A 22,892-nucleotide genomic window follows, 5' to 3' on the forward strand; every position below is an offset into this window, starting at 1 on the left:
GCCTGAAAAAAAGCCTTTTTATTTGGACACTAATTGTTACGTATGGACTCATTGTAACCTGACGTGTCCCGTTCGTCACTTCTTTGTGTAAACAGTCTGCCTCAGAAGATGGATTCTCATAGTTTTTCACATTGTGTTCTAACAGGGAGAGGGTGGCAGTGGTTTTCAAACAATTTCATGGGGGTCAAGGACCCCCAAATTGATATGTATTTGTTCAAAGTTATTCTGTGTCATTTTTAGATTTCTTTGGCTGTTCAAAAATAGCCGATCTACAAGCTCATAGCGCGGCACCGAGTGCCGCGCTATGAGCTTGTAGATCTGTTATTTTTTGCAAAGTCTTGAACATTTTGTTCCACTCTTTGAATATATATATATTTTTTAAGTTAAGTGAACATTTGTAACTCAAATCTTTGCTTCATGGGGGGGGGTCCCTGGAACGACACATTTTGAGATGGGGGGGGGGTCCGCGGGGCAAATGTCAAGGACCCCCCAAATGATATGTAGCGGCGCCCCCCCCCCTGTGTGAAGGTAGCGGCGCCTTTGATACATTTTGTCATCGATATGTGTTTATAATGTGTTTATAGCCACGTGTCACGTGAAGCTTGACCAATCACTTTGTTGACGCACCTGACCAATCAGAACGTTGACGTACGCACACGGACAAAGTCAGGTATAGAGCAGGATCCGCTCTATACCTAAAGGTATAGAGCGGTCAAATATTGGCCAAATAATAAATGATAATAAAAAAATCACACCCAGTATGAAGTGAGTGGTGACATTTATGAGTTATTAATTTCATCATGCATCTCGGTAGCCAATCACAGCACGTCCTGGGAAGTGACGTGCTTACATTTTTGAGTGGTGCCAACCACTCCTATATCTGACTTTGTCTGTGTGTCCGTCTGTATGTATGTCCAATAAACAAACATTGATGACAACATCAATACGGGGCTCATCAAAGGCACCACTCTCTTCACACTGGGTGTGATTTTTTTACATTATTATTAATTTCATCATGCGTCTCGCTAGCCAATCACAGCGCGTCTGCGAAGTTTGAAGTTAATTGTCTCCACCAGGAGACTATGTTTTCACTTTCCGCCCCCCCCCCCCCCCCCCTCGGCCAAGCTAACATTGGTCAAGCCTCACGTGACACGTGACAATACGTTGAAAGAGTGTGCTCGGATTGGCTAGTGAGACGCATGACGTATAGCGGCCTATAAATATATGTGTCACTTTGAAAGAGACTGTGTCTCTTTCAAAGTGAGGTAAGACAGGAATAATCACCAAATGGCTGAGAAATGGCGGAGCAACACATTATGTAGACACACTGGTGTCATCACAATACGTAATATAAATAGCTTAGACAGGATTAATCAATATTTGCTGGCGGAGACTTGTGCTCCGAGGAGCACATTTTCTAGTTTCATCATGTGTCTCGCTAGCCAATCACAGCACGTCCTACCAAGCTTAGCCTATGGGCGTGTTTTCCACAGCATGGCGTCACAGCGAAAGACACATTTTCACGACGGAAAGAAAAACTTTCGCCACGGATGGGTCCTAAACCCTCTTATAGGAGCGTAGAAAATGTGTATAATACAAATTGTGAAAATAGCCGATCTACAAGCTGGGTGAACAACCCTACCGGTGCTGTAGGCTAAAATCATGCTGTACTTGATGAAAGCTGTGTGTGTCTGTGTGTGTGTGTGTGTGTGTGTGTGTGTGTGTGTGTGTGTGTGTGTGTGTGTGTGTGTGTGTGTGTGTGTGTGTGTGTGTGTGTGTGTGTGTGTGTGTGTGTGTGTGTGTGTGTATGAATTAATGTAGGTTTTTCCCCCCATTCATCCTCTATGACAGTGGGTTTTCAACTCTTTTCATATCAAGGTCCATTATTTATTGGTCATTTGAACCACAGAACCAGCGTTTGATGAGATTTAGACTCTCAGACCCCAGACTTAGAATATTTTGTTATCGTTAGATAAGATTTTGTAAAAAAAAAAAACCCACAATGATATGTATTTGGCCGTGGACCCCCATATCAAAATATTTTATTCCAGGGACCCCCCAGAAGCAAAGATTTGAATTAAAAATGTTCGCTTTAAAATAATATATATATTCAAAGATTTGCACACATTTTCTTGATAAAAAAAAAATAGCAGATCTACAAGCTCATAGCGCAGCACTCGGTGCCGCGCTATGAGCTTGTAGATCTGCTATTTTTTTATTGGCTAAAGTATAAAATAATAATAAAAAAAGATTTTGCATCACACTCAACATTATCTGAAGTATGAAACAGGTGTTAAAGTGGTTAAAAATGACCCCGAGGAGGACCCCCCCACTTTGAGCTCTGGATCCATGTACAGTACAGGTTGTCTAGGCCACGCCCCTCTTCCACCAGGCCTTTAGGAGGGGGGGGAGCTGAGGTCACTGTCTTGTGATCGGATGAGGCTATGTGACACTTCAGCTGTGTGTGTGTGTGTGTGTGTGTGTGTGTGTGTGTGTGTGTGTGTGTGTGTGTGTGTGTGTGTGTGTGTGTGTGTGTGTGTGTGTGTGTGTGTGTGTGAGAGAGCTTAGATCTTTCAATGGAAAATTCCACAGTCATAGAAGCTGGCAGCGCGTGCGCGCACACACACACACACACACACACACACACACACACACACACACACACACACACACACACACACACACACACACACACTACTGTACCCTGGTCAGTGCTATCAGCTTCTCTGAGAAGCTCTGGTCATTATGGACACACTGCAGAGCACCCTGTAGACCCTCATGTGGTCTAGTTAATACACATGTAGGACTTTTCACCTCAACCAATAGGCTTTGGATCCTTTAGGTTCCGGTTCCTTAACCACTTATAGCTTTGGCTATTCAAAAATAGTAGATATACAAGCTTGTAGATCTGCTATTTTTGAAAAATCGTGAAAATGTGTGCAAATCTTTGAATACATATTGTTTTAAAGTGAACATTTTTAACTCCTATTCTTTGCTTCTGGGGGGTCCCTGGAACAATATATTTTGAGATGGGGGTCGACGGCTAGCCTGGGATCCAGCCTGCTTCGCTACGTTCGGCGGACTCTTTTACGGCTTATCAGTCTGGAATGCCCCCATTGACTCGTCTTGTAGAACTACACTGGAACTACATCTATATATACAATTTGAATCCTGCGCCATGTCGGTTGTCAGTATGTACGTACGTTGTATGTGGCCAGTGTGACGTAATCTGACATCACGCCAGTGTGACGTAATCTGACATCACGCCAGTGTGACGTAATCTGACATCACGATGAGACGGTCGTCCCGAATATGGACACAACGCCAGTGTGACGTAATCTCACGACCCTGACATCACGCATGACATCACATCCTACCTATAAATTCTAGGATGCCGTCAGATCGCACCAGTTGGACGGCTTCCATAGTGGGTTTTGGTCATTGGAGAGGTGATGCACGTCACCTCTTTCTGAAGTGGGTACTTTCAAAGCCTGCCGTGGATTTAGGAGAGCACAAAACTCTCTCTCACACTGTGAGGTGCCTGTAAGGTGGCACTGCAAAGTGAACGACGCGTCACGCTAGACGTTCGGGCCGCTATGCGGCCCGAACTTCTAGTATGTTACGTTAGGCAACGTTGTTGCTGATTGGATGTTGTTCAAACGAATGACGAATCAAAACGATCACACCGTTTTTTTTGTCCCACCCCGCACCACAGACCAATCAGAAGCCACGGTAGGTTTCGAACCTTGGCTGCTGTGTCCCGCCTCCTGGAGATAGGAGGCATTCCAGACTGAGAAGCGCAGAGAGAAAAAAAGTCCGCCGAACGCAGCGAAGCAGGCTGGCACCCAGGCTAGTCGACGGCCAAATACATATCATTTTGGGGGTCCTTGACATGAAAAGGTTTGAGAACCACTGATATAGAAACATATGTTTTTTTCGGAAAACTGTTGGGATTTAGAGGACATTTGTAGAATCGGCTTCAGGTTAACGCAGTGGTTCTCAAACTTTCTCGTGCCCTGGACCCCCAAATTGATACGTATGTGGCCGCGGACCCCCACCTGAAAAATACGTTGTCGTCCCCCTCCCCCCCAGAAGCAAAGATTTGTGTCGACGTTGTCGTCCCCCTCCCCCCCAGAAGCAAAGATTTGTGTCGCGATGCGACACACTGTGAGCTTGTAGATCTGCTATTTTCAAAATATTTTTTATGCATTTTATGCATCTGGAAACTTGTGAAATGGGACATTCTGTAAATGAGTACTTTCTGCTTTTGGTACTTTTAAGAACATTTTTGATGCCCATACTTTTGTACTTTTACTCGAGTAAATTTTGAATTCCAGACTTTTTACTTGGAACAGAGTATTTCTACAATGCAGTATTGATACTTTCACTTAAGTAAAACATGCGAGTACTTTTTTCCACCACTGACTATCAACACCTTGACTCTGTTTGACCAGAATGGAACAGAGCCTTCATTAACCCATTAAGACCTGGAACGCATCTGTGTCACTTTAGATTTCTTAGGCTATTCAAAAAATAGCAGATATACAAGCTCATAGTGCGGCACCGAGTGCCGCGCTATGAGCTTGTAGATCTGCTATTTTTGAAAAATCTTGAAACAAATCTTTTTTTTCAAAAAAAATGTTATGATTTAGAAAACATTTTTAAGAATGGCCTCAGGTCTTAACGGGTTAAGTATCATTGGTAACACACCTGTGAAGGAAGTAAGGAAGAGGCCCAATTTCTATCCAATATTATGTTCTGCTTCTTATGGATTTCCCTGGACTTGGGAATGTCCTCCTCCTCCTCCTCCTCCTCCTCCTCCTCCTCCTCCTCCTCCTCCTCTGGAAGGGAACACAATGGTTCTATGAACATCTTCTCTCCATGCCTCTGTGTGTCTGTGTCTGCACTGTTTGTTCTGCTGTTGTGAGAGAACAAGGCCTACAGGAAGAACACACACACACACACACACACACACACACACGCACACACGCACACGCACACGCGCACACACACACACACACACGCGCGCACACCCACATGCACACGCGCACGCACGCACGCACGCACGCACGCACGCACGCACGCACGCACGCACGCACGCACACACACACACACACACACACACACACGCACACACACACAGGCAGTTGAACCTCTAAAGACAGTGTTGTTTTCCTGCTCTGGTCCGTGGAGCTGAAGGAGGAATGCCAACCCCCCCCCCCATTGTCCTCTCCATGTCCTCTCCATGTCTAAAGGGCCAGCTTTGGGAATGTAGTGCGTTTGTGTACCGGAAGTTGAGAGCAGGTTAAGTCCCGGGAAAGACGCAATGTGATTGGCCAGTAGTCACTTTGAGTGGCAGTTGGGCCAAACGCAGTCAGTGGGGCAAACGCAGTCCCCACCAAAATATTTACGATTCTGTCCCTATCGGTACATAACTCGGACGGCGCTGAGTCGACTAGCAGACCATCGGCTGGTCGTCGCGGGCACTCGCGCCTGGAGGCGCTCGGGCGCGACTCCTCAGCCTCAAGGTCTGCTGAGTCGGCGCGCCTCCGTCATGGTCCAAAACTATACTTTATCGGCGGAAAAAAGTAGTCCGCGGAGGAATGAAAAAGTTTATCCCCAAGCGGGAGTCGAACCCAGACTCCCAGTGTTAGGGGGTTGGGGGTCTAATGATTAGCGAGGTGCGCCACTGAGGCCGGTGCCGAGATTGGGTATTTTAGTTCATCAGAAGCAGTCGGCCGATGTGCACGTGGTCGCGCTAATGCGTTTGAGCTGGCAGGCTGGCCTGCCGATGTTGCCAGATCTGCTTATTATAAGCGACTTTGAGCTTGTTTTTTCGAAGTGTAGTTGCTTATTTTGGGCTTGCTTTCAAGATTCTTTTTGAAAATAGCTGATGCAATAGGGCTCAAGTGGTGAAACTGGTCGCTGCTTTTGCGCTGGTTTTCGTAGACCTCGTTACTTGTTTCTCTCACAGAATCTGGCAAGTCGGGACTTTTGAAACCAAAAACAAAAAGGCATGGGTTTCCGAGTCTAGGTCGGGACCAACCGAACATGCTCGGTTTCTCGTCGTCGCGTTCGATAAGGTCCCGACGGACTTCTACCCAACGGAACAACGATATCCAAACGCTTTCCAACGCCGAAGTCGGCCCAAAATCGGTGCGGTGGAGAGCTGCCATAATGTCCAATCCAACCCCATGTCCTGTCCAGTGTTAATTTAGTCGACTAGAACTATAACCTTCTTTCACTGACGAACGCCAAATAAAAACTATGTCTAAATATATTGACAACTTCGTCAACAAATAAAAACTAGACTAAAATCTTGGGGAGGGACTATAGTGGAGAAGCCAACAGCGTTTTACCATGGCTTCGCAGTGCAGGGCTTCTTTCGGTCTATATTAGAAGAGTTGGGAACGGTGTGAGCGTTGTCTGATTCTAATACAGCTCGAATACCTAATCTCAGCACCGGCCTCAGTGGCTTGCCTCGTTAATCACTAGACTCCCTACCGGCACCTCCCGGGTTCGACTCCCTCTAAAGACTCCCGCTTTTTTCGAACAACCGCGGACTACTTTTTTTCGCCGATAAAAGTATAGTTTTATTTTTTTTATTAGGAGGCCTGTATTCATATGTTCTAATGTTCAATGACCTCCACTGGCTCCCGGTCAAACACAGAATCAACTTCAAAATCCTCATCACCACCTACAAAGCCCTCAACCACCAGGCACCCCAATACATTTCCGACCTCCTTCACAACCACGTTCCCACCCGTTCCCTCAGATCCAGCGATGCCAACCTCCTCAAATTCCCCACCAAAAAAACGAAGCGCACCTGGGGTGATAGGGCTTTCTCCGTTGCAGCACCCACCCTCTGGAACCCACTTCCACCTCACATCAAAACCGCCCCCACCCTTGCCGTGTTCAAAACCTCCCTCAAAACCCACCTCTTCAGAACTGCTTTCCCCACCTAGCTGATCTCAACTTTCGTTTTATTCCCTGGCCTTAGTAGCCTTTTTAACTTTTTTATTCTCTGTATTTTCTTATTAAAGTTGTTTTGTTTTGATTGTGTTCTACTTAGTTTAGCCTTGTAAAGCGACTTTGAGTACTCAGAAAAGCGCTATATAAATTCCAGGTATTATTATTATTATTATCAATAATAATAATATTAATTATTAGTTGGCCAAACACACCGGCTTCACTTTACTGAGAGAACATGATGGCTCTGCACCGGTTCAGTGTCCCATAGAGGCCTGATGTGCTGCCATGTTATCAGGGCCTCCCATCACATCAAACACACTGGCACAGGGTTTTATGGCCCTGACACACACACACACACACACACACACACACACACACACACACACACACACACACACACACACACACACACACACACACACACACACACACACACACACACACACACACAGTGATTTCACTGCCATTTCCCTGTTGGTAAAGTATTTGCATGGAGGAGAGGACTGAGTGTTCTCAGAGTAAAGGAGGATGCAGCAGACTGACCACATGGACCTGAATCTGTTGACCTCTCCACCTCCCAGAGGAGGGCTGCTATTCTCAATCTCTTTCATGTCAAGGACCCCCAAATTGACACTTATTAGCCCACGGACCCCCATTTGAAAAGATATGCCAAAGGACCCCCCATAAGAGACGATTTTTACGGCTCTAGCAGTGATTCCCAACCACTTTAATGTCAAGGACCCCCAGTTTGACATGCATTAGAGGCCCCCCCATTTCTGTGGACCCCAATTTGATGGCATTTCTATCTCTGGGACCCCAATGTATTTATCATTGTTAATTTAACTCTGAGACAAGCTCATAGCGCGGCACCGAGTGCCGCGCTATGAGCTTGTAGATCTGCTATTTTGGGGAAAATCCCTGGCACAAAATATTTTTGCGATGGGGGTCCGCAGCCAAATACATATCATTTTGGGGGTCCTTGACATGAGATAGTTTCAGGACCACTGGTGTAAGGACTGTAGCTAACGGTTATTTAAGTCCTGTTGTCGTCCAGGCTGTTCCTCAGTGTTCATTTTGTTTTTCTCCACTAAAACTGTGACAATAAATCTTGGTTGAAACTAAGCTATGATGACTTAAACTATGACTAAATATACTGACCATTGTGTCAACAAATACAATCTAGAGTAAAATGTCAGGGAGTGACTCGTGGAGCTAGTGCTGCACGATTCTTAATCAAATGTGAATCACGATTTTCCTCCATAAGAATTGAGATCACGATTCTCACACGATTTCATTGAAAAAAAAATCGCCATCATTTAAAATCGAGATTGCATAGGTGTCTGAATCGAGATCACGATCTTTTTTCGATTAATTGTGCAGCACTACGTGGAGCAGAGATCCAGTAGATCTAAGAACGGTGCTTTTATGCTTTGGTTGAGCGATAATAATCATCTATTTCATACAGGGGGAAAAATGACAAACATTTCACAGTGGGGTGGAAGATCTGAATCCCATCAGAATGCATTCGTGGATAATTACTAAACCAATGGCATGTTTAAATGATAATTACTAAACTAATTATTAGATTGCAAAATGTGATTAATGAATGAAAGAATGAATGGATACCTAACCCTATTTATGAATTTAACCCATTAAGACCTGAAGCCGATTCTACATGTCTCCTAATCCCAACGGAATTCTGGAAAAAACGTATGTTTCTGTATCAGTGGTGGTGCTCAATCTTTTTCTTGTCAAGGACCCCCAAAATGATATGCATTTGGCCACAGACCCCCATCTCAAAACATTTTGTTCCAGGGACCCCCCAGAAGCAAAGATCTGAGTTACAAATGTTCGCTTTAAAAATGTATATATTCAAAGATTTGCACACATTTTCATGAATTTTAGGAAAAAAATAGCAGATCTGCAAGCTCATAGCGCGGCACTTGGTGCCGCGCTATGAGCTTGTATATCTGCTATTTTTGAATAGTTTAATTAATCGGTCAATACGTGTGTGTGTGTGTGTGTGTGTGTGTGTGTGTGTGTGTGTGTGTGTGTGTGTGTGTGTGTGTGTGTGTGTGTGTGTGTGTGTGTGTGTGTGTGTGTGTGTGTGTGTGTGTGTGTGTGCGCGTTCTCCATTGTGGAAGGCAGTGATTACATCAACAGAACTGGATCGGTTCCAGTACTAATAATAGAAGTCAGGAGCCTAAAATAGAACCAAGACACACATGCCAACATGCAGTAACACACTACAGTCACTGGACTACACAAAGGACAATGTACTACACACACCATTGTAATACTGTACTGCACATTTTTAGCATTTCTTTGCCATTTGTAACCGAATCCTAAAGAATGAGTTTCATTGCACGTCAGTCAGACACACACCCAACATAGCCCGATCTAAAGACTGTGAGCTTGTAGATCGCCTGTTTTGGGTGCGTGACAGGCAGTGCATAGTATAGCCTACATCTAGTCTCGCGTAGCCAGACCCCACAGAAAATGAAAAACAGCGACCTCTGCTTTTCTGATATTCTGTGGAGTCTGGCAGGAGTATAATGTTAGACTAGAGCGCAGGGAAACACCGGTTTCATGTCTGCCTATAGCGCATCACTTCCGGTTGGTGCGACCATGTTTTCATTCCCACTAACAATATTTCTACACGGAACACTAACACCACTTCTCCCAGAGAACATGGATGGTTTTGGTTATAAGCCCACTTGTTTCTATGATGAAAGAGTAATTTAAAATGTGAATATCTTTCCGTGGTTTTGTCCGCTCCGAGGACGCTAATGTTAAATTAGTTTCGGCTAGTTTCGAGGGGGGGAGGGTGGATCATGGTGGATGGACACGTGAATCCCGCCCACTACATTTGATTGGGTAAAGCGCGGCCCACTTCCTGATCTGAAGGCACGCCCACTTTTAGCCAATGCGCACTGGTTAGGACGAACCGCTCCGACAGATTCCACCGCAGGTCGGAATCTGTTCTTGAGAGATTAGCCTACATCGTGCAAAAGTAAATAAATGATTATGATCATCAAACAAGCGTTTTTGTCTTGCGAGGACATGGGACATTGTTCTCACCACGTCCATTTGTCACATTCTACTATACCTGTGGGGACTTCTGGCTCTTAAAGGAACACATCTGTGTCACTTTAGATGTACAACAAATACCAGATCTACAAGCTCCTAGTGCGGCAATTAATCGTGAAAATGTTTGCAAATCTTTGAATATATATATATACATCTTTTTACTAAAATCTTTGCTTCTGGGGGTCCCTGGAACAAAATGTTTTGAGATGGGTGGGAAATGGGAATACAATTCAGTTTTGGGTGGTCCTTGAATTATTTTTTTGCTAAAATCGAGATAACTCGATCTTGGCAGGCAAGTGATGTAAAGCTAATATCGAGTTATTAGTTAACTCGATCTAGGCAGTCAATGTGTTAAGACCTGGGACGCATTTGTGTCATTTTTAGATTTGAGCAAAAAAAAGCAGTATTTATTACACTTTGGCTATTCAAAAATAGCAGATCTACAAGCTCATAGCGCGGCACCGAGTGCCGCGCTACGAGCTTGTAGATCTGCTATTTTTGAAAAATCGTGAAAATGTGTGCAAATCTTTGAATATATATATATTTTTTAAAGCGAACATTTTTAACTCAAATCTTTGCTTCTGGGGGGTCCCTGGAACAAAATATTTTGAGATGGGGGTCCACGGACAAATATATATCATTTTTGGGCTCCTTGACATGAAACAGTTTTAGAACCACTGATATAGAAACATACGTTTTACAGAAAACTGTTGGGATTTAGAAGACATTTTTAGAATCCCCCAGAAGCAAAGATTTGAGTAAAAATGGAATGCAAGATTTTGAAATACAAGATTTTCTTTTTTTAAATAGCAGATCTACAAGCTCATATCGCTGCACTCGGTGCCGCACTATGAGCTTGTAGATCTGCTATTTTTGAATAGCCTTAAGTATAACACACACACACGCACACGCACACGCACACGCACACGCACACAGAGAAAGGGGGAACTTTCTCTCAGCGAGCTGGGTGGTTTCCCAGCATGCATTGCTGCGTGCTCTCTCTCCCATGAGCCCCCTCTTCCTTCTCCCTCACTTCCTCTTCCTGTCCACAACAGGAAGTCAGCCGGTGGGAGGTCACATGGTCCCAAATGTGTGTGTGTGTGTGTGTGTCTCTCTTCACTGCCAACAGGACAAATACCTGTGTGTGTGTGTGTGTGTGTGTGTGTGTGTGTGTGTGTGTGTATTTTGAGACATGGACACTTTTCCATGTCACACACCCACATTATAGGTGATCTACAAGCTCACAGTTTGTTAGATCGGCTGTTGTGTGTGTGTGTGTGCCTCTTACTGACATGAAATTAACCCATTGAGACCTGAAGCCGATTCTACATGTCTCCTAAATCCCAACAGTTTTCTCAAAAACGTATGTTTCTATATCAGTGGTGCTCAATCTTTTTCATGTCAAGGACCCCCAAAATGATATGTATTTGGCCGCGGACCCCCATCAAAATATGTTGTTCCAGGGACCCCCCAGAAGCAAAGATTTGAGTTAAAAATGTTAGCTTTGAAAATATATATATTCAAAGATTTGCACACATTTTCACGATTTTTCAAAAATAGCAGATCTACAAGCTCGTAGCGCGGCACTCGGTGCCGCGCTATGAGCTTGTAGATCTGCTATTTTTGAATAGCCCAAAGTGTAAAATAATGCTTTTTAGCTCAAATCTAAAAATGACACAGTTCCAGGTCTCAATGGGTTAAACTCATTCTTTAGGATTTTGGGTTTTTGAGAGAGAAAGAGAGATATCTAGTAGTTGCGTTGATGTAGTATAGTAGCTAGTAGTGATGCGCGGGTTGACCCGTAACCCGCGGGTCAACCCGCGGCGCGGGTGGGTCGAGTCAGAATTTCAAGACCATTTATTTTATGAATGGACATTTGACCAGAGCTGCTGCGGGTAATAGCGCCCTCTATAGGCTCACCCCTCTCTTGCGCGCGCAGCATCCTCTCGTGTTTACTAACAGGAAACCCGTCTATATCCGTGGTGCTCAAACCTTTTCCACGTCATGGAATCCAAAAAAAAGATATGTATTTGGCCGCGGATCTCAAAATGATGTTGTTCCAGGGACCTGGACCCATTGTTGGCCCACTGCCGCTATGTAAGCAGTAGTTACTCATTACTGGTGTACTTTAAAAAGTAATATTACTTGGTGTCAATAGTAACTAGGTACATTACAACAACTCCTATCCATGGATCTATGAGGGAGATGCATAGCCTTTCTCTGGCTGATGCCTTCCCATAGCCCAAGGGGATGGGACCTTCTGATTGGTTCAGAAACATTACAGGCCACCGTTTCAGACTGAAACTTCAAAGTAAAATGACAGAAAAAGCCGTTTCATCAGGATTGTAACCCCTTCTCTCTCTCTCTCTCTCTCTCTGTCCAGGTGGCCATAAAGATCGTAGACAAGACCCAGCTGGACGATGAGAACTTAAAGAAGATCTTCAGAGAGGTGCAGATCATGAAGATGTTGAGACACCCACACATCATCCGCCTGTACCAGGTACACACACACACACACACAGACACAGACACAGACACACACACACACACACACACACACACACACACACACACACACACACACACACACACACACACACACACACACACACACACACACACACACACACACACACCAGTGTTTCCCACGGCTGCTGAAATTCGACCGCTGCAGAATTTGTACGTAAATTATAATATATTGTTTTTAACGGGATAGTTCAGTCAGTTCATAATTAGTCACCTCATGGAGACTTGAATTCATGGATATTGTTTTGCCTAAGCCAATAAATTGATGACTGGTGGAACGGTATAGGCAGTGGTTCCGGTAGGAGACACAAAGGAGACTCTTTGTGTCTCCTACCGGAACTGCTGGTCATCATTTATTGTCTTAGGAATGAGACAAAAACAAAACAATATCCATGAATTCAAGTCTCCATTGGGTGACTAATCGATTAAAAAAAAAAGGCAATTCTTGGGTGAACTGTCCCTAAGTCGACTAAATCTACAGTTAATTTCGTCGATTAAAATGTATGTTGGCGGTGCCTTGATGGCGTCGTACTGGCTGATTTTACACTTGGTTGCATGCTGAAAATAGCTGATCTACAAGCTCACAACGCGTCACAACTTGTAGATCTGATATTTTCGACACCCGAGCGCAACCAACCATACAATGACTAGTCTTTTAGTTCTACTGGATCTCTTCTCCACTAGATCCCTCACTAACATTTTACTCTAGTTTTTATTTGTTGACCACATTGTCAATATATTCTTAGTTTTAGTCATCATAGCTTAGTTTTTATTTAGTTTTCGTCACACAACACTGATATGCACATGAAGATATATGGGCATAGCCGTCCAATCTGTTGCTCTGGACAACCAGATCTCCATACATGCCTACACATGGGCCTATCTTGTTTGTTTATGGTTATGTCTGAGTCATGGTGCCATGTCATGCCAGTATACGGCACGCGCGCACACGCACACGCACACGCGCGCACACACGCTTGAGCCTCATGTTCCTGGGGGTAGGAGTCACGTGTGTGTGTGTTGTCTAAACAAGCTGTGCTGTGCGCGTGTGTGTGTGTGTGTGTGTGTGTGTGTGTGTGTGTGTGTACAGTAGCACCTCATCACTGTCAGGTGTCCATAACTGTTCCTGTTTTATCATTATTTTAAAAAAAAACATCATATATGAAAAGCACACAAACATATCAGACATTTAACTTGTTTATAATCAGTTACTATGTATCTTAAAGGGCAAGACCACTTTGGTAGAGGTTTGGGTTGTGTAGGTACCTTGCCATGATGTAACTCCAAAGGTGGACAAGAAATAAAAAATAATTGCTCCATTGATTAGAAATTGATAATTCAAAATATGCTCCTCATTGACTTACATTGTACGGTAAAACAGCTCTCAAAGTCACTCTTTTAGCACATAAACGAACACAGACAAAGTTGATTCAGACAATATAGAACATCACCTAACCCAGTACTGTTTTTTTTTTAAATAAAAATGCCAACTTCCTGATGATTTTGCCATTTTTAATAAGTAGAAAACCTGGACTGGATCCACGGATCCGGATCCAGATCTTCAAATAGTAAAATGAACAGGAAGTTGACATTTTTATTAAAAAAACAAACAGTAGTGGGTTTGGTGATGCTCTATATTGTCTGAACCAGCTTTGTTTGGGTTCATTTATGTGCTAAAAGAGTGACTTTGAGAGCTGTTTCACCGTACAATGTAAGTCAATGGGGAGCATATTTTGAATGATCAATTTCTAATCAATGGAGCAATTATTTTTGATTTCTTGCCCACCTTTGGAGTTACATCATGGCAAGGTAAATACACAACCCAAACCTCTACCAAAGTGGTCTTGCCCTTTAAGTCATCTCCTTTGTAGTATCAACCCTGCCCCCTAGTGCCAGAGCGTGTCCTAGCAGCGCGTACACAGACCACAACAGACTTATAGAAACATAAATGAACCCAGAGGAACCCCTTCTGTAGGTACACTTTTACACTCTGAGTTAAATTAAGACCGAGGGTGTGATTTGTGTATGTTATTGAACTGTGTGTAGTTAAGGCAGGAGTCCGCAACCTTAACCCATTAAGACCGGGAACGCATCTGTGTGACTTTTTGATCTGAGCTAAAAAAGCATTATTGTACACTTTGGCTATTAAAAAATAGCAGATATACAAGCTCATAGTGCGGCACGCAGTATGAGCTTGTATATCTGCTATTTTTTAATAGCCAAAGTATAAAATAATAGTTAAAGTAGTTACACAGATGCGTTCCAGGTCTTAAAGGGTTAAGTGTATATTAGCCTATCAAATTTACAAAATACAAATGTATGTAAAACGAGCGAGACACTGGGAGTGTCTTTCAACAGTACTTTGTGTTGTTTCATTGTATTCGTCTACCACAGCAATGATTCATTACAGTTCAATTGTTAAATGTTCATTTCCATAGCATTTTTGGTAAAGCTACAAGGAGCCATTAGGAAGATTTGCACACATTTTCACGATTTTTCAAAAATAGCAGATCTACAAGCTCATAGCGCGGCACTCGGTGCCGCGCTATGAGCTTGTAGATCTGCTATTTTTGAATAGCCCAAAGTGTAAAATAATGCTTTTTAGCTCAAATCTAAAAATGACACAGTTCCAGGTCTCAATGGGTTAAGGAAATGTGTTGAAAACATGAAAAGGTTAAGACGCATAGAAACATAGAAATGTGATCCTAAAATATAGAGTCACATCATTTCTGAACAGGAGGTTTTGGCTTCAAAAACTTGAGTTAAAGGGACTACAACATGAATTTGAACTTTTCCTTCTTTTTTTGTGTGTTTTTGGTCTCCCCTACTTCTCCTCTATCCCCAAAAATACCCCGGTTTGAACACTCAGGCTTTCACAGCATATCTGGGGTTTTCTGTAAATTGGTCTCAAAACAGGCCAAACAGATTTGCACCCCCGCCCGTGAAGTCACAAGCGATACGATCCCTCCCGTTTTTCAGTTCCAACATATTTTTTCTGTTTTTTTTTTTTTTTTCACCTTTTCCCGATTTAGGCTCAAACCTTTTGAAAAACATTTGAGGGACATAAACAATATGATATTAAAGATCCTTTAATTCCCCTGCTTTGTATAACACATCTGCAGTAAATGGTATGTTTTTGTTAAAGAAAGTGTTAAATAGCTCTATATTCTGAGTGTCTGTTCAGTTTTTATTTCAGGTCGGGATACTTTTATCCAGTCAGGGGGGGGAGGGGGAGAGAGAGAGAGAGAGAGAGAGAGAGAGAGAGAGAGAGAGAGAGAGAGAGAGAGAGAGAGAGAGAGAGAGAGAGAGAGAGAGAGAGAGAGAGAGAGAGAGAGAGAGAGAGAGAGAGAGAGAGAGAGAGAGAGAGAGAGAGAGAGAGAGAGAGAGAGAGAGAGAGAGAGAGAGAGAGAGAGAGAGAGAGAGAGAGAGAGAGAGAGAGAGAGAGAGAGAGAGAGAGAGAGAGAGAGAGCGAGCGAGAGAGCGCTCATACAGGATTAAAGACAACACAACGTTGGAACTGGAACTTATAAAAAGTGTGTGTGTGTGTGTGTGTGTCTAGGTGATGGAGACAGAGAGGATGATCTACCTGGTGACAGAATACGCCAGTGGAGGAGAGATATTTGGTAAGACTTTCAATGTAGACCTATTTTTTTGTTTTTTTTCTAGGAAATGTTTTTTTTGTCTCTGTTCTATCATAGTAATGTTTAGTTTTGTCTAAAACCAAGGACCACGACAACGGCAATAAGTCACTGACATCGTTGTGTTTGTCATCCTTGACGTTTCCCTGAGAAGCATTTAAAATGTGCTTTTATTGCATTTTAATCGTAGCGGTTTTGGTCATATTAATAAATCATGAAAAAATACATTTATAGAATCCCCCAGAAGCAAAAGAGTTGAGTTAAACATGTTCACTTTTAAAAAATGTATATATTCAAAGATTTGCACAAATTCTCACCATTTTTCAAAAATAGCAGATCTACAAGCTCATAGCGCGGCACTCGGTGCCGCGCCATGAGCTTGTAGATCTGCTATTTTTGAATAGCTAAAGAAATCAAAACAACGACACAGATGCGTTCCCGGTCTTAATGGGTTTAGTACAGTACTTGAGTAAATGTACTTAGTTACTTTCCACCACTGCTTTGTAGTACTTAATTGTTTTTCTTTACACTCTTGTGTGTGTGTGTGTGTGTGTGTGTGTGTGTGTGTGTGTGTGTGTGTGTGCCATGCAGACCACCTGGTGGCTCACGGGCGCATGGCGGAGAAGGACGCCCGGAGGAAGTTCAAGCAGATCGTGGCGGCGGTGCATTTCTGTCACTGTCGCAACATCGTGCACCGAGACCTGAAGGCTGAGAACCTGCTGCTGGACCACAACCTCAACATCAAGATCGCAGGTACACTGCCTGTGTGTGTGTGTGTGTGTGTGCGTGCGCGTGTGTGTGTGTGTGTGTGTGTTTGTGTGTGTGTGTGTGCGTGTGTGTGTGTGTGTGTTTGTGTGTGTAGGGCTGCCACAATTATGACATTTTACTTGACAATTCATTGTCACTCAAATAATTGCAATTGACAATTTCATTGTGTTTCTGTCGTTGAACATTATTGGAACATTATGAATACAAATGACATTTCTGTTTGGCTTCTAGCCTTCATAAACAAAGGTTGCACAGGGCAGCTATGACTCATATTTACACATATATTTAAAGGTAGGGTAAGTGATATTTTTTAGTTTTTTGTTAAAAAGGTTAAAGTACTATATTCTGATAGTAATCATTGCTACAGAGCGTTTGTTCGGTCACAGGGGTCTCTCCAGCTCTTTAGTAAACTATATATTATTATGAATATAGTACATTTTCAGGTAGGTGACAACATTTGAGCCAATCAGGAGAGAGCACTGAAAATGCACTTTCTGTTTAATAAAGAGCTGGAGAGACATGGAGACTCCTTTTACTGAACAAACACTCTATAGTAACGAGTATTATCAGAACATAGACCCATTTTGCAATTATTTGAATAATTGCAAATCACTTACCCTACCTTTAATTACTTTATACTTAAAAATAAACATTTATAGTAGAAATATTTCCATTTTTTTTTCATTGAAGGGATAGCCTCTTGAGATACAGTATCTCATTTTCGAAGTGGTCCCATAAAAACATCAACAACATACATGGACACATAAATAAAGATACACAAAACGTTTCAGAAATAGTGGAAAATAGCCGATCTACAAGCTCAAAATCGCTGTGCGTTTTCTGCTATTTTCCACTATTTTTGTAATTTCTTGAAAACATTTTCAACATGACAACATTATTATCTCAAATAGGCGATTATGTAATCATTGTGACGTGTGTGTGTGTGTTTGTGTGTGGGTGTGTGTGTGTGTGTGTGTGTGTGTGTGTGTGTGTGTGTGTGTGAGAACATGAAGCTGGCATGTTGGTCTGGTCCCGTGTGTCTTTGGGGCAGTGTTGATTTTGACAGCAAATTTTGATTTTGTTTCAGTCATAGTCTTATGAATAAAATTCAATTTTATTTTAGTCATTGTCTACTAAAGTTTTAGTCAACCAAATATCATAAGATTATAGTCGACTAAATCTACAGTTGATTTAGTCGATTTAAAATGTATGTTGGCGATGCCTTGATGGCGTCGTAATGGCTGATTTTACACTTGGTTGCATGCTGAAAAGAGCCGATCTACAAGCTCACAACACGTCGCAGCGCGACGTGTTGTGAGCTTGTAGATCTGCTATTTTCAGAACGCAACACCTGAGTGCAACCAAACATAAAACTCTCCACTAGTCCCTCACTAACATTTTAGTCTAGTTTTTCTTTGTTGACGAAATGGTCAATATATTTCGTCTTAGTTTTAGTCATCAAAGCTTAGTTTTTATGTCGTGTTCGTCAGTGAAAAAAGGTGGTCGAGAACATTTTTCATCATAGTTTTAGTCGACCAAATCAACTGATTTGAGTGCATGTGAGGAATATTGAAGTTATGTAGGTGGATGACTTCAAATGTTAAAATGTTTTCCCTGAATGTTGAAGAGATGTTGATATTGATGCGCGTCTGATGAAATCTACATTCAGTGAACGGGCTTGAACCTCTAGGGAATGTCATCACCATCATGACACATTACTTGACCATTAATATGTCACACAAATAATTGGCATTAATATATGAATTAGATTTACATTTCTGCTGGACTTTTGGGCTTCCTAAGCTAAGGTTTCACAGGGCATACATGACAAATAACTTTAATAAGAAATGGCAAAGAAATACATTACATTACATTACATTACATTACAGTCATTTAGCAGACGCTTTTATCCAAAGCGACTTACAATAAGTGTATTCAACATAGGTAGGGAATGAAAACTACTAATCACCAGAGGTCTTAAGTGCATTTCCTGCACAAACAAGCAACCAAGAGTATACCTAGCGCTAGCGCTAAGGTAAAAGTGCAATATATCAGCTACCTACTTTCTTAAACAGATGAGACAAAATAGCTAAATCAAATGAGCACGAGCTAATACAAAAAGTGTAACGACTAAACAAGATCCAATAAAACAATACAACAGTAAAACAAGAGTTCGTACAACTAGTTAACAACAAGTAAGCCAGACAAAGAGGAAGGGTAGTGTTTCCTGAAGAGGTGGGTTTTCAGTCTGCGGCGAAAGATGGGCAGTGACTCTGCTGTCCTGACATCAGTGACTCTGCTGTCCTGACTTCAGTGGGAAGTTCATTCCACCACTGTGGGGCCAGAACAGAAAAAAGTCGTGACAGTGTCGATCGACCAGAAGGACCCTTGAGTGACGAGGAAATCAGTCGCCCCGAGGTGGCAGACCGAAGTGGTCGGGCAGAGGTGTAAGCATCGACTATAGCCCGGAGGTAGGAAGGAGCTGTTCCTTTCACTGCCCTATAGGCTAGCACCAGGGTTTTAAACTGGATCCGAGCTGCTACGGGGAGCCAGTGCAGAGAACGGAGAAGGATAGTTGTGTGGGAGAACTTGGGGCGGTTGAACACCAGACGAGCCGCAGCTTTCTGAACAAGCTCCAGAGGTCTGATGGCAGATGCCAGAGCACCAGCCAATACAATAAAATATGAAAAATGTAATGAATAAATAGCTGATCATGTATGAACTACTTCAGTAGGTTTCTGGCTACGTGATGGATGGATAAACTGAATAATATTAAATATACAGTAGGGCTTCAGTGATGAAGATGTCCACACATTGTCTAATCCTTCCCTCGTCTGTCTGTCTGTCTGTCTGTCTGTCTGTCTCTCTCTCTGTCTGTCTGTCTGTCTGTCTGTCTGTCTGTCTGTCTGTCTGTCTGTCTGTCTGTCTCTCTGTCTGTCTGTCTGTCTGTCTGTCTTCCTGTCTGTCTCTCTCTCTAGACTTTGGCTTCAGTAACCTGTTTTCTCGTGGTCAGCTGTTAAAGACGTGGTGTGGCAGTCCTCCCTACGCCGCACCAGAACTGTTTGAGGGGAAAGAGTACGATGGACCCAAAGTAGACATCTGGGTGAGATGACCTTCTTTATCCTTCATCTTCATAGCACCGGTCCATCACTACTAATGCTTGTAGATCGGTTGTTTTTTATCCGTTTTATTTAAAGGTAGGGTAGGTGATTTTCTTTGGTTAAAATAAGTGTTAAATTGCTATAGTGTTTGTTCAGTAACAGGAGTCTCCATGTCTCACCACTCACCAGCTCTTCATTAAACAGAAAATGCATTTTCAGGTCGGGATACAAATTGTATCCAATCAGGATGAGAACTCAGTCAGGATTCAGATTAAACGAGTGCAATTGGAAGTGATGACACAAAGAAATAAGTACTCTCTCCCGATTGGCTATAATGTTGTCACCTACCTGAAAATCTATTTTCTTTCTATGACATATCTAGAGAGACATGGAGACCCCTGTTACTGAACAAACTATATAGCAATTATTACTATCAGAATATAGAGCTTTAACCTTTTAACAAAACACTTTTAATTTTGACCAAAACATATCACGTCTGTTTCATTTTAAGATTTATTTAGCTATTCAAAAATGGCAGATCTACAAGCTCATAGCGTGGCACCGAGTGCCGCTCTATGAGCTTGTAGATCTGCTATTTCTTTGGGGGAAAAACAATCGTGAAAATGTGTGCAAATCTTTGAATGTGTATATATTTTAAAGTGAACCTTTGTAATCCTTGCTCATGGGGGGGTCCCTGGAACAACATATTTTGAGATGGGGGTCAAATACATACCAAATGCATATCATTTTGGGTGGTCCTTGACGTGAGAAAAGTTTGAGAACCACTGATATTATAGCAACATAAGTTCGAAAAAAAACAAAACAAAAAAAAACTGAATACCCAGAAGCAAAGATTTGATTTAAACATCCTCGCTTAGTGCCGCAAATGGCGGTTTAGGAAACGGCACTAGTGAGTTTCACAAATCACACATTATGTCTTGGCCATGCAAAATGTGTCAGTGGTGAGGTTACATTTTTTCTTTAATTCATTTGACCACAATGAACTACTGTAATTCCCAATTAATTGTCTGTCTGTCTGTCTGTCTGTCTGCCTGTCTGTCTGTCTGTCTGTCTGTCTGTCTGTCTGTCCATGTGTCCATACAGAGCCTGGGTGTGGTGTTGTATGTGTTGGTGTGCGGTGCCCTGCCGTTCGATGGCAGCACCCTACAGAACCTACGCGCTCGCGTCCTCAGTGGAAAGTTCCGCATCCCTTTCTTCATGTCTACAGGTGAGCATCCATGGGTTCATAACGTCTGTGTCACTCTCTGTCTCTGTCTACACCACTGATGATTTCATTTTTATATTACAGTGGTTCTCAACCTGGGGGTCGCCAAATCATTTGGGGGGGGTCGCCAGATTTTTTTGGAAAAAAAAAACTTTTTTTTTTTTTAACAAAATATTTTTTTATGTTATTATTAATTCATGTTTTATCAGTTCATTTACTAAATTCAAGATAAAAATATTTCATTATTAACATTAGGAAAACATTTTTAATGTAATATAATAAATAATTATCAAATAACCTATTATAATTAAATAAGCTAACCCTAACCCTAACCCTAAAACCGAAATAAAGTAACCAAAAAACGGGAAAAAAACAAACCCAATCCGCCCAGAACCGCGAAATAAATGTGCGTGCGCTTCACGCGCGCGAACGGAACCCTGCGCATGCGCGCGCGTGCATGCGGGGGGTCGCGGGAAATAATATCATTATTTTGGGGGTCGCGGCCTGAAAAGGTTGAGAACCCCTGGACTAATAGACCCTTCTGGGCCCGGGCATGTCTGGAACCATGTCAATCTGGAATGATGCAAGTTAGTTAAATGTGTTCTCCTGCTATGCCACACATATGTGGAACGCCCTAACAGTCGTAAAGAAGTGTACCTCCAATTTAAGCATTAATAATAAGCATTAGGCCATGGACCCCCATCTGATACCATTTGCTATCTCTAGGACCCCAATCTATACTTTGAAATCCTAACTCTGAGAGTGTACAAATGGTACTACAGTATGACTATTAGTACCATCGAGAATAAAAAATCTGGCATCGGTCGGGCTCTATACCGGATGTGACAAAAAGAACAGATCTACAAGCTCACAACGTGTCGCAGCGTGATGCGTAGTTAGTCAGTACATTAGGCATGACATTTGGAACCATCCTATGCTTTATTTTTGCTGCACTGCCTGTCTTTGGGCATTGCACATATGAGTATTATTATTACTAGACCATACCCGGTCGACGCATCCGTGGGGGGATATGCGCACATGATCTGGCAACCCGGGAGGAAGTTCGTCCCATAGCTGGGCAGCCCCGTAACCATGGCGACAGTGTTTGACACAAAAACGCTAATAAGAAGCTGAGATTTGATGAAATTGAAAAACGGGCTTCACAGTTGTGTTCAGATGGTAATGGTCAATGGCTGTGTGCAAAATCAGAGCAATTGGTCCAGCCACTGAGGAGAACCGGGTAGCTTCACCTACTCACCTACTCAAGACGGTTACTAGAATTATAGTAGGATTGTGCTGAATGGTTGTTATATAGGCCTGGAAATTGGGTTAGATATTCTGGAAAAGTTTTGGAAAAGTTTTGGAAATTCATTGGTAAAAATGTGTGGGGACCCTGTCTAAAAGAGCACTTACAGGTGGCTGCAGTTCTAAACTGGCCCCTGTACAAAGTCAAAGCCTATCATACATAATTCTATATATTGTGATAATAATAATAGCTTACATTCATGCTGTTTTACATGCACAGATTAGGGGACGGCCTAACAGACATTTTCAGTATCTGTGAGATTTGTT

General features: G+C 42.6%; 1 protein-coding gene across 1 annotated transcript in view; it reads left to right on the forward strand.

Annotated features, from left to right (window-relative positions):
* sik3 (SIK family kinase 3) overlaps positions 1 to 22,892 on the forward strand; it is a gene marked incomplete at its 3' end in the record, with an annotated part of 125,266 nt that overhangs the window by 22,669 nt on the left and 79,705 nt on the right. The window contains 5 exon segments of the mRNA XM_084065148.1: positions 12,446 to 12,562; positions 16,148 to 16,211; positions 16,818 to 16,979; positions 19,973 to 20,097; positions 21,200 to 21,323. Of these exon segments, the coding sequence (XP_083921274.1) occupies positions 12,446 to 12,562; positions 16,148 to 16,211; positions 16,818 to 16,979; positions 19,973 to 20,097; positions 21,200 to 21,323 (592 nt within the window).

This window comes from Gymnoscopelus microlampas (genome assembly GCF_963454915.1).
Source record: "Gymnoscopelus microlampas genome assembly, chromosome: 8".
NCBI lineage: Eukaryota > Metazoa > Chordata > Actinopteri > Myctophiformes > Myctophidae > Gymnoscopelus > Gymnoscopelus microlampas.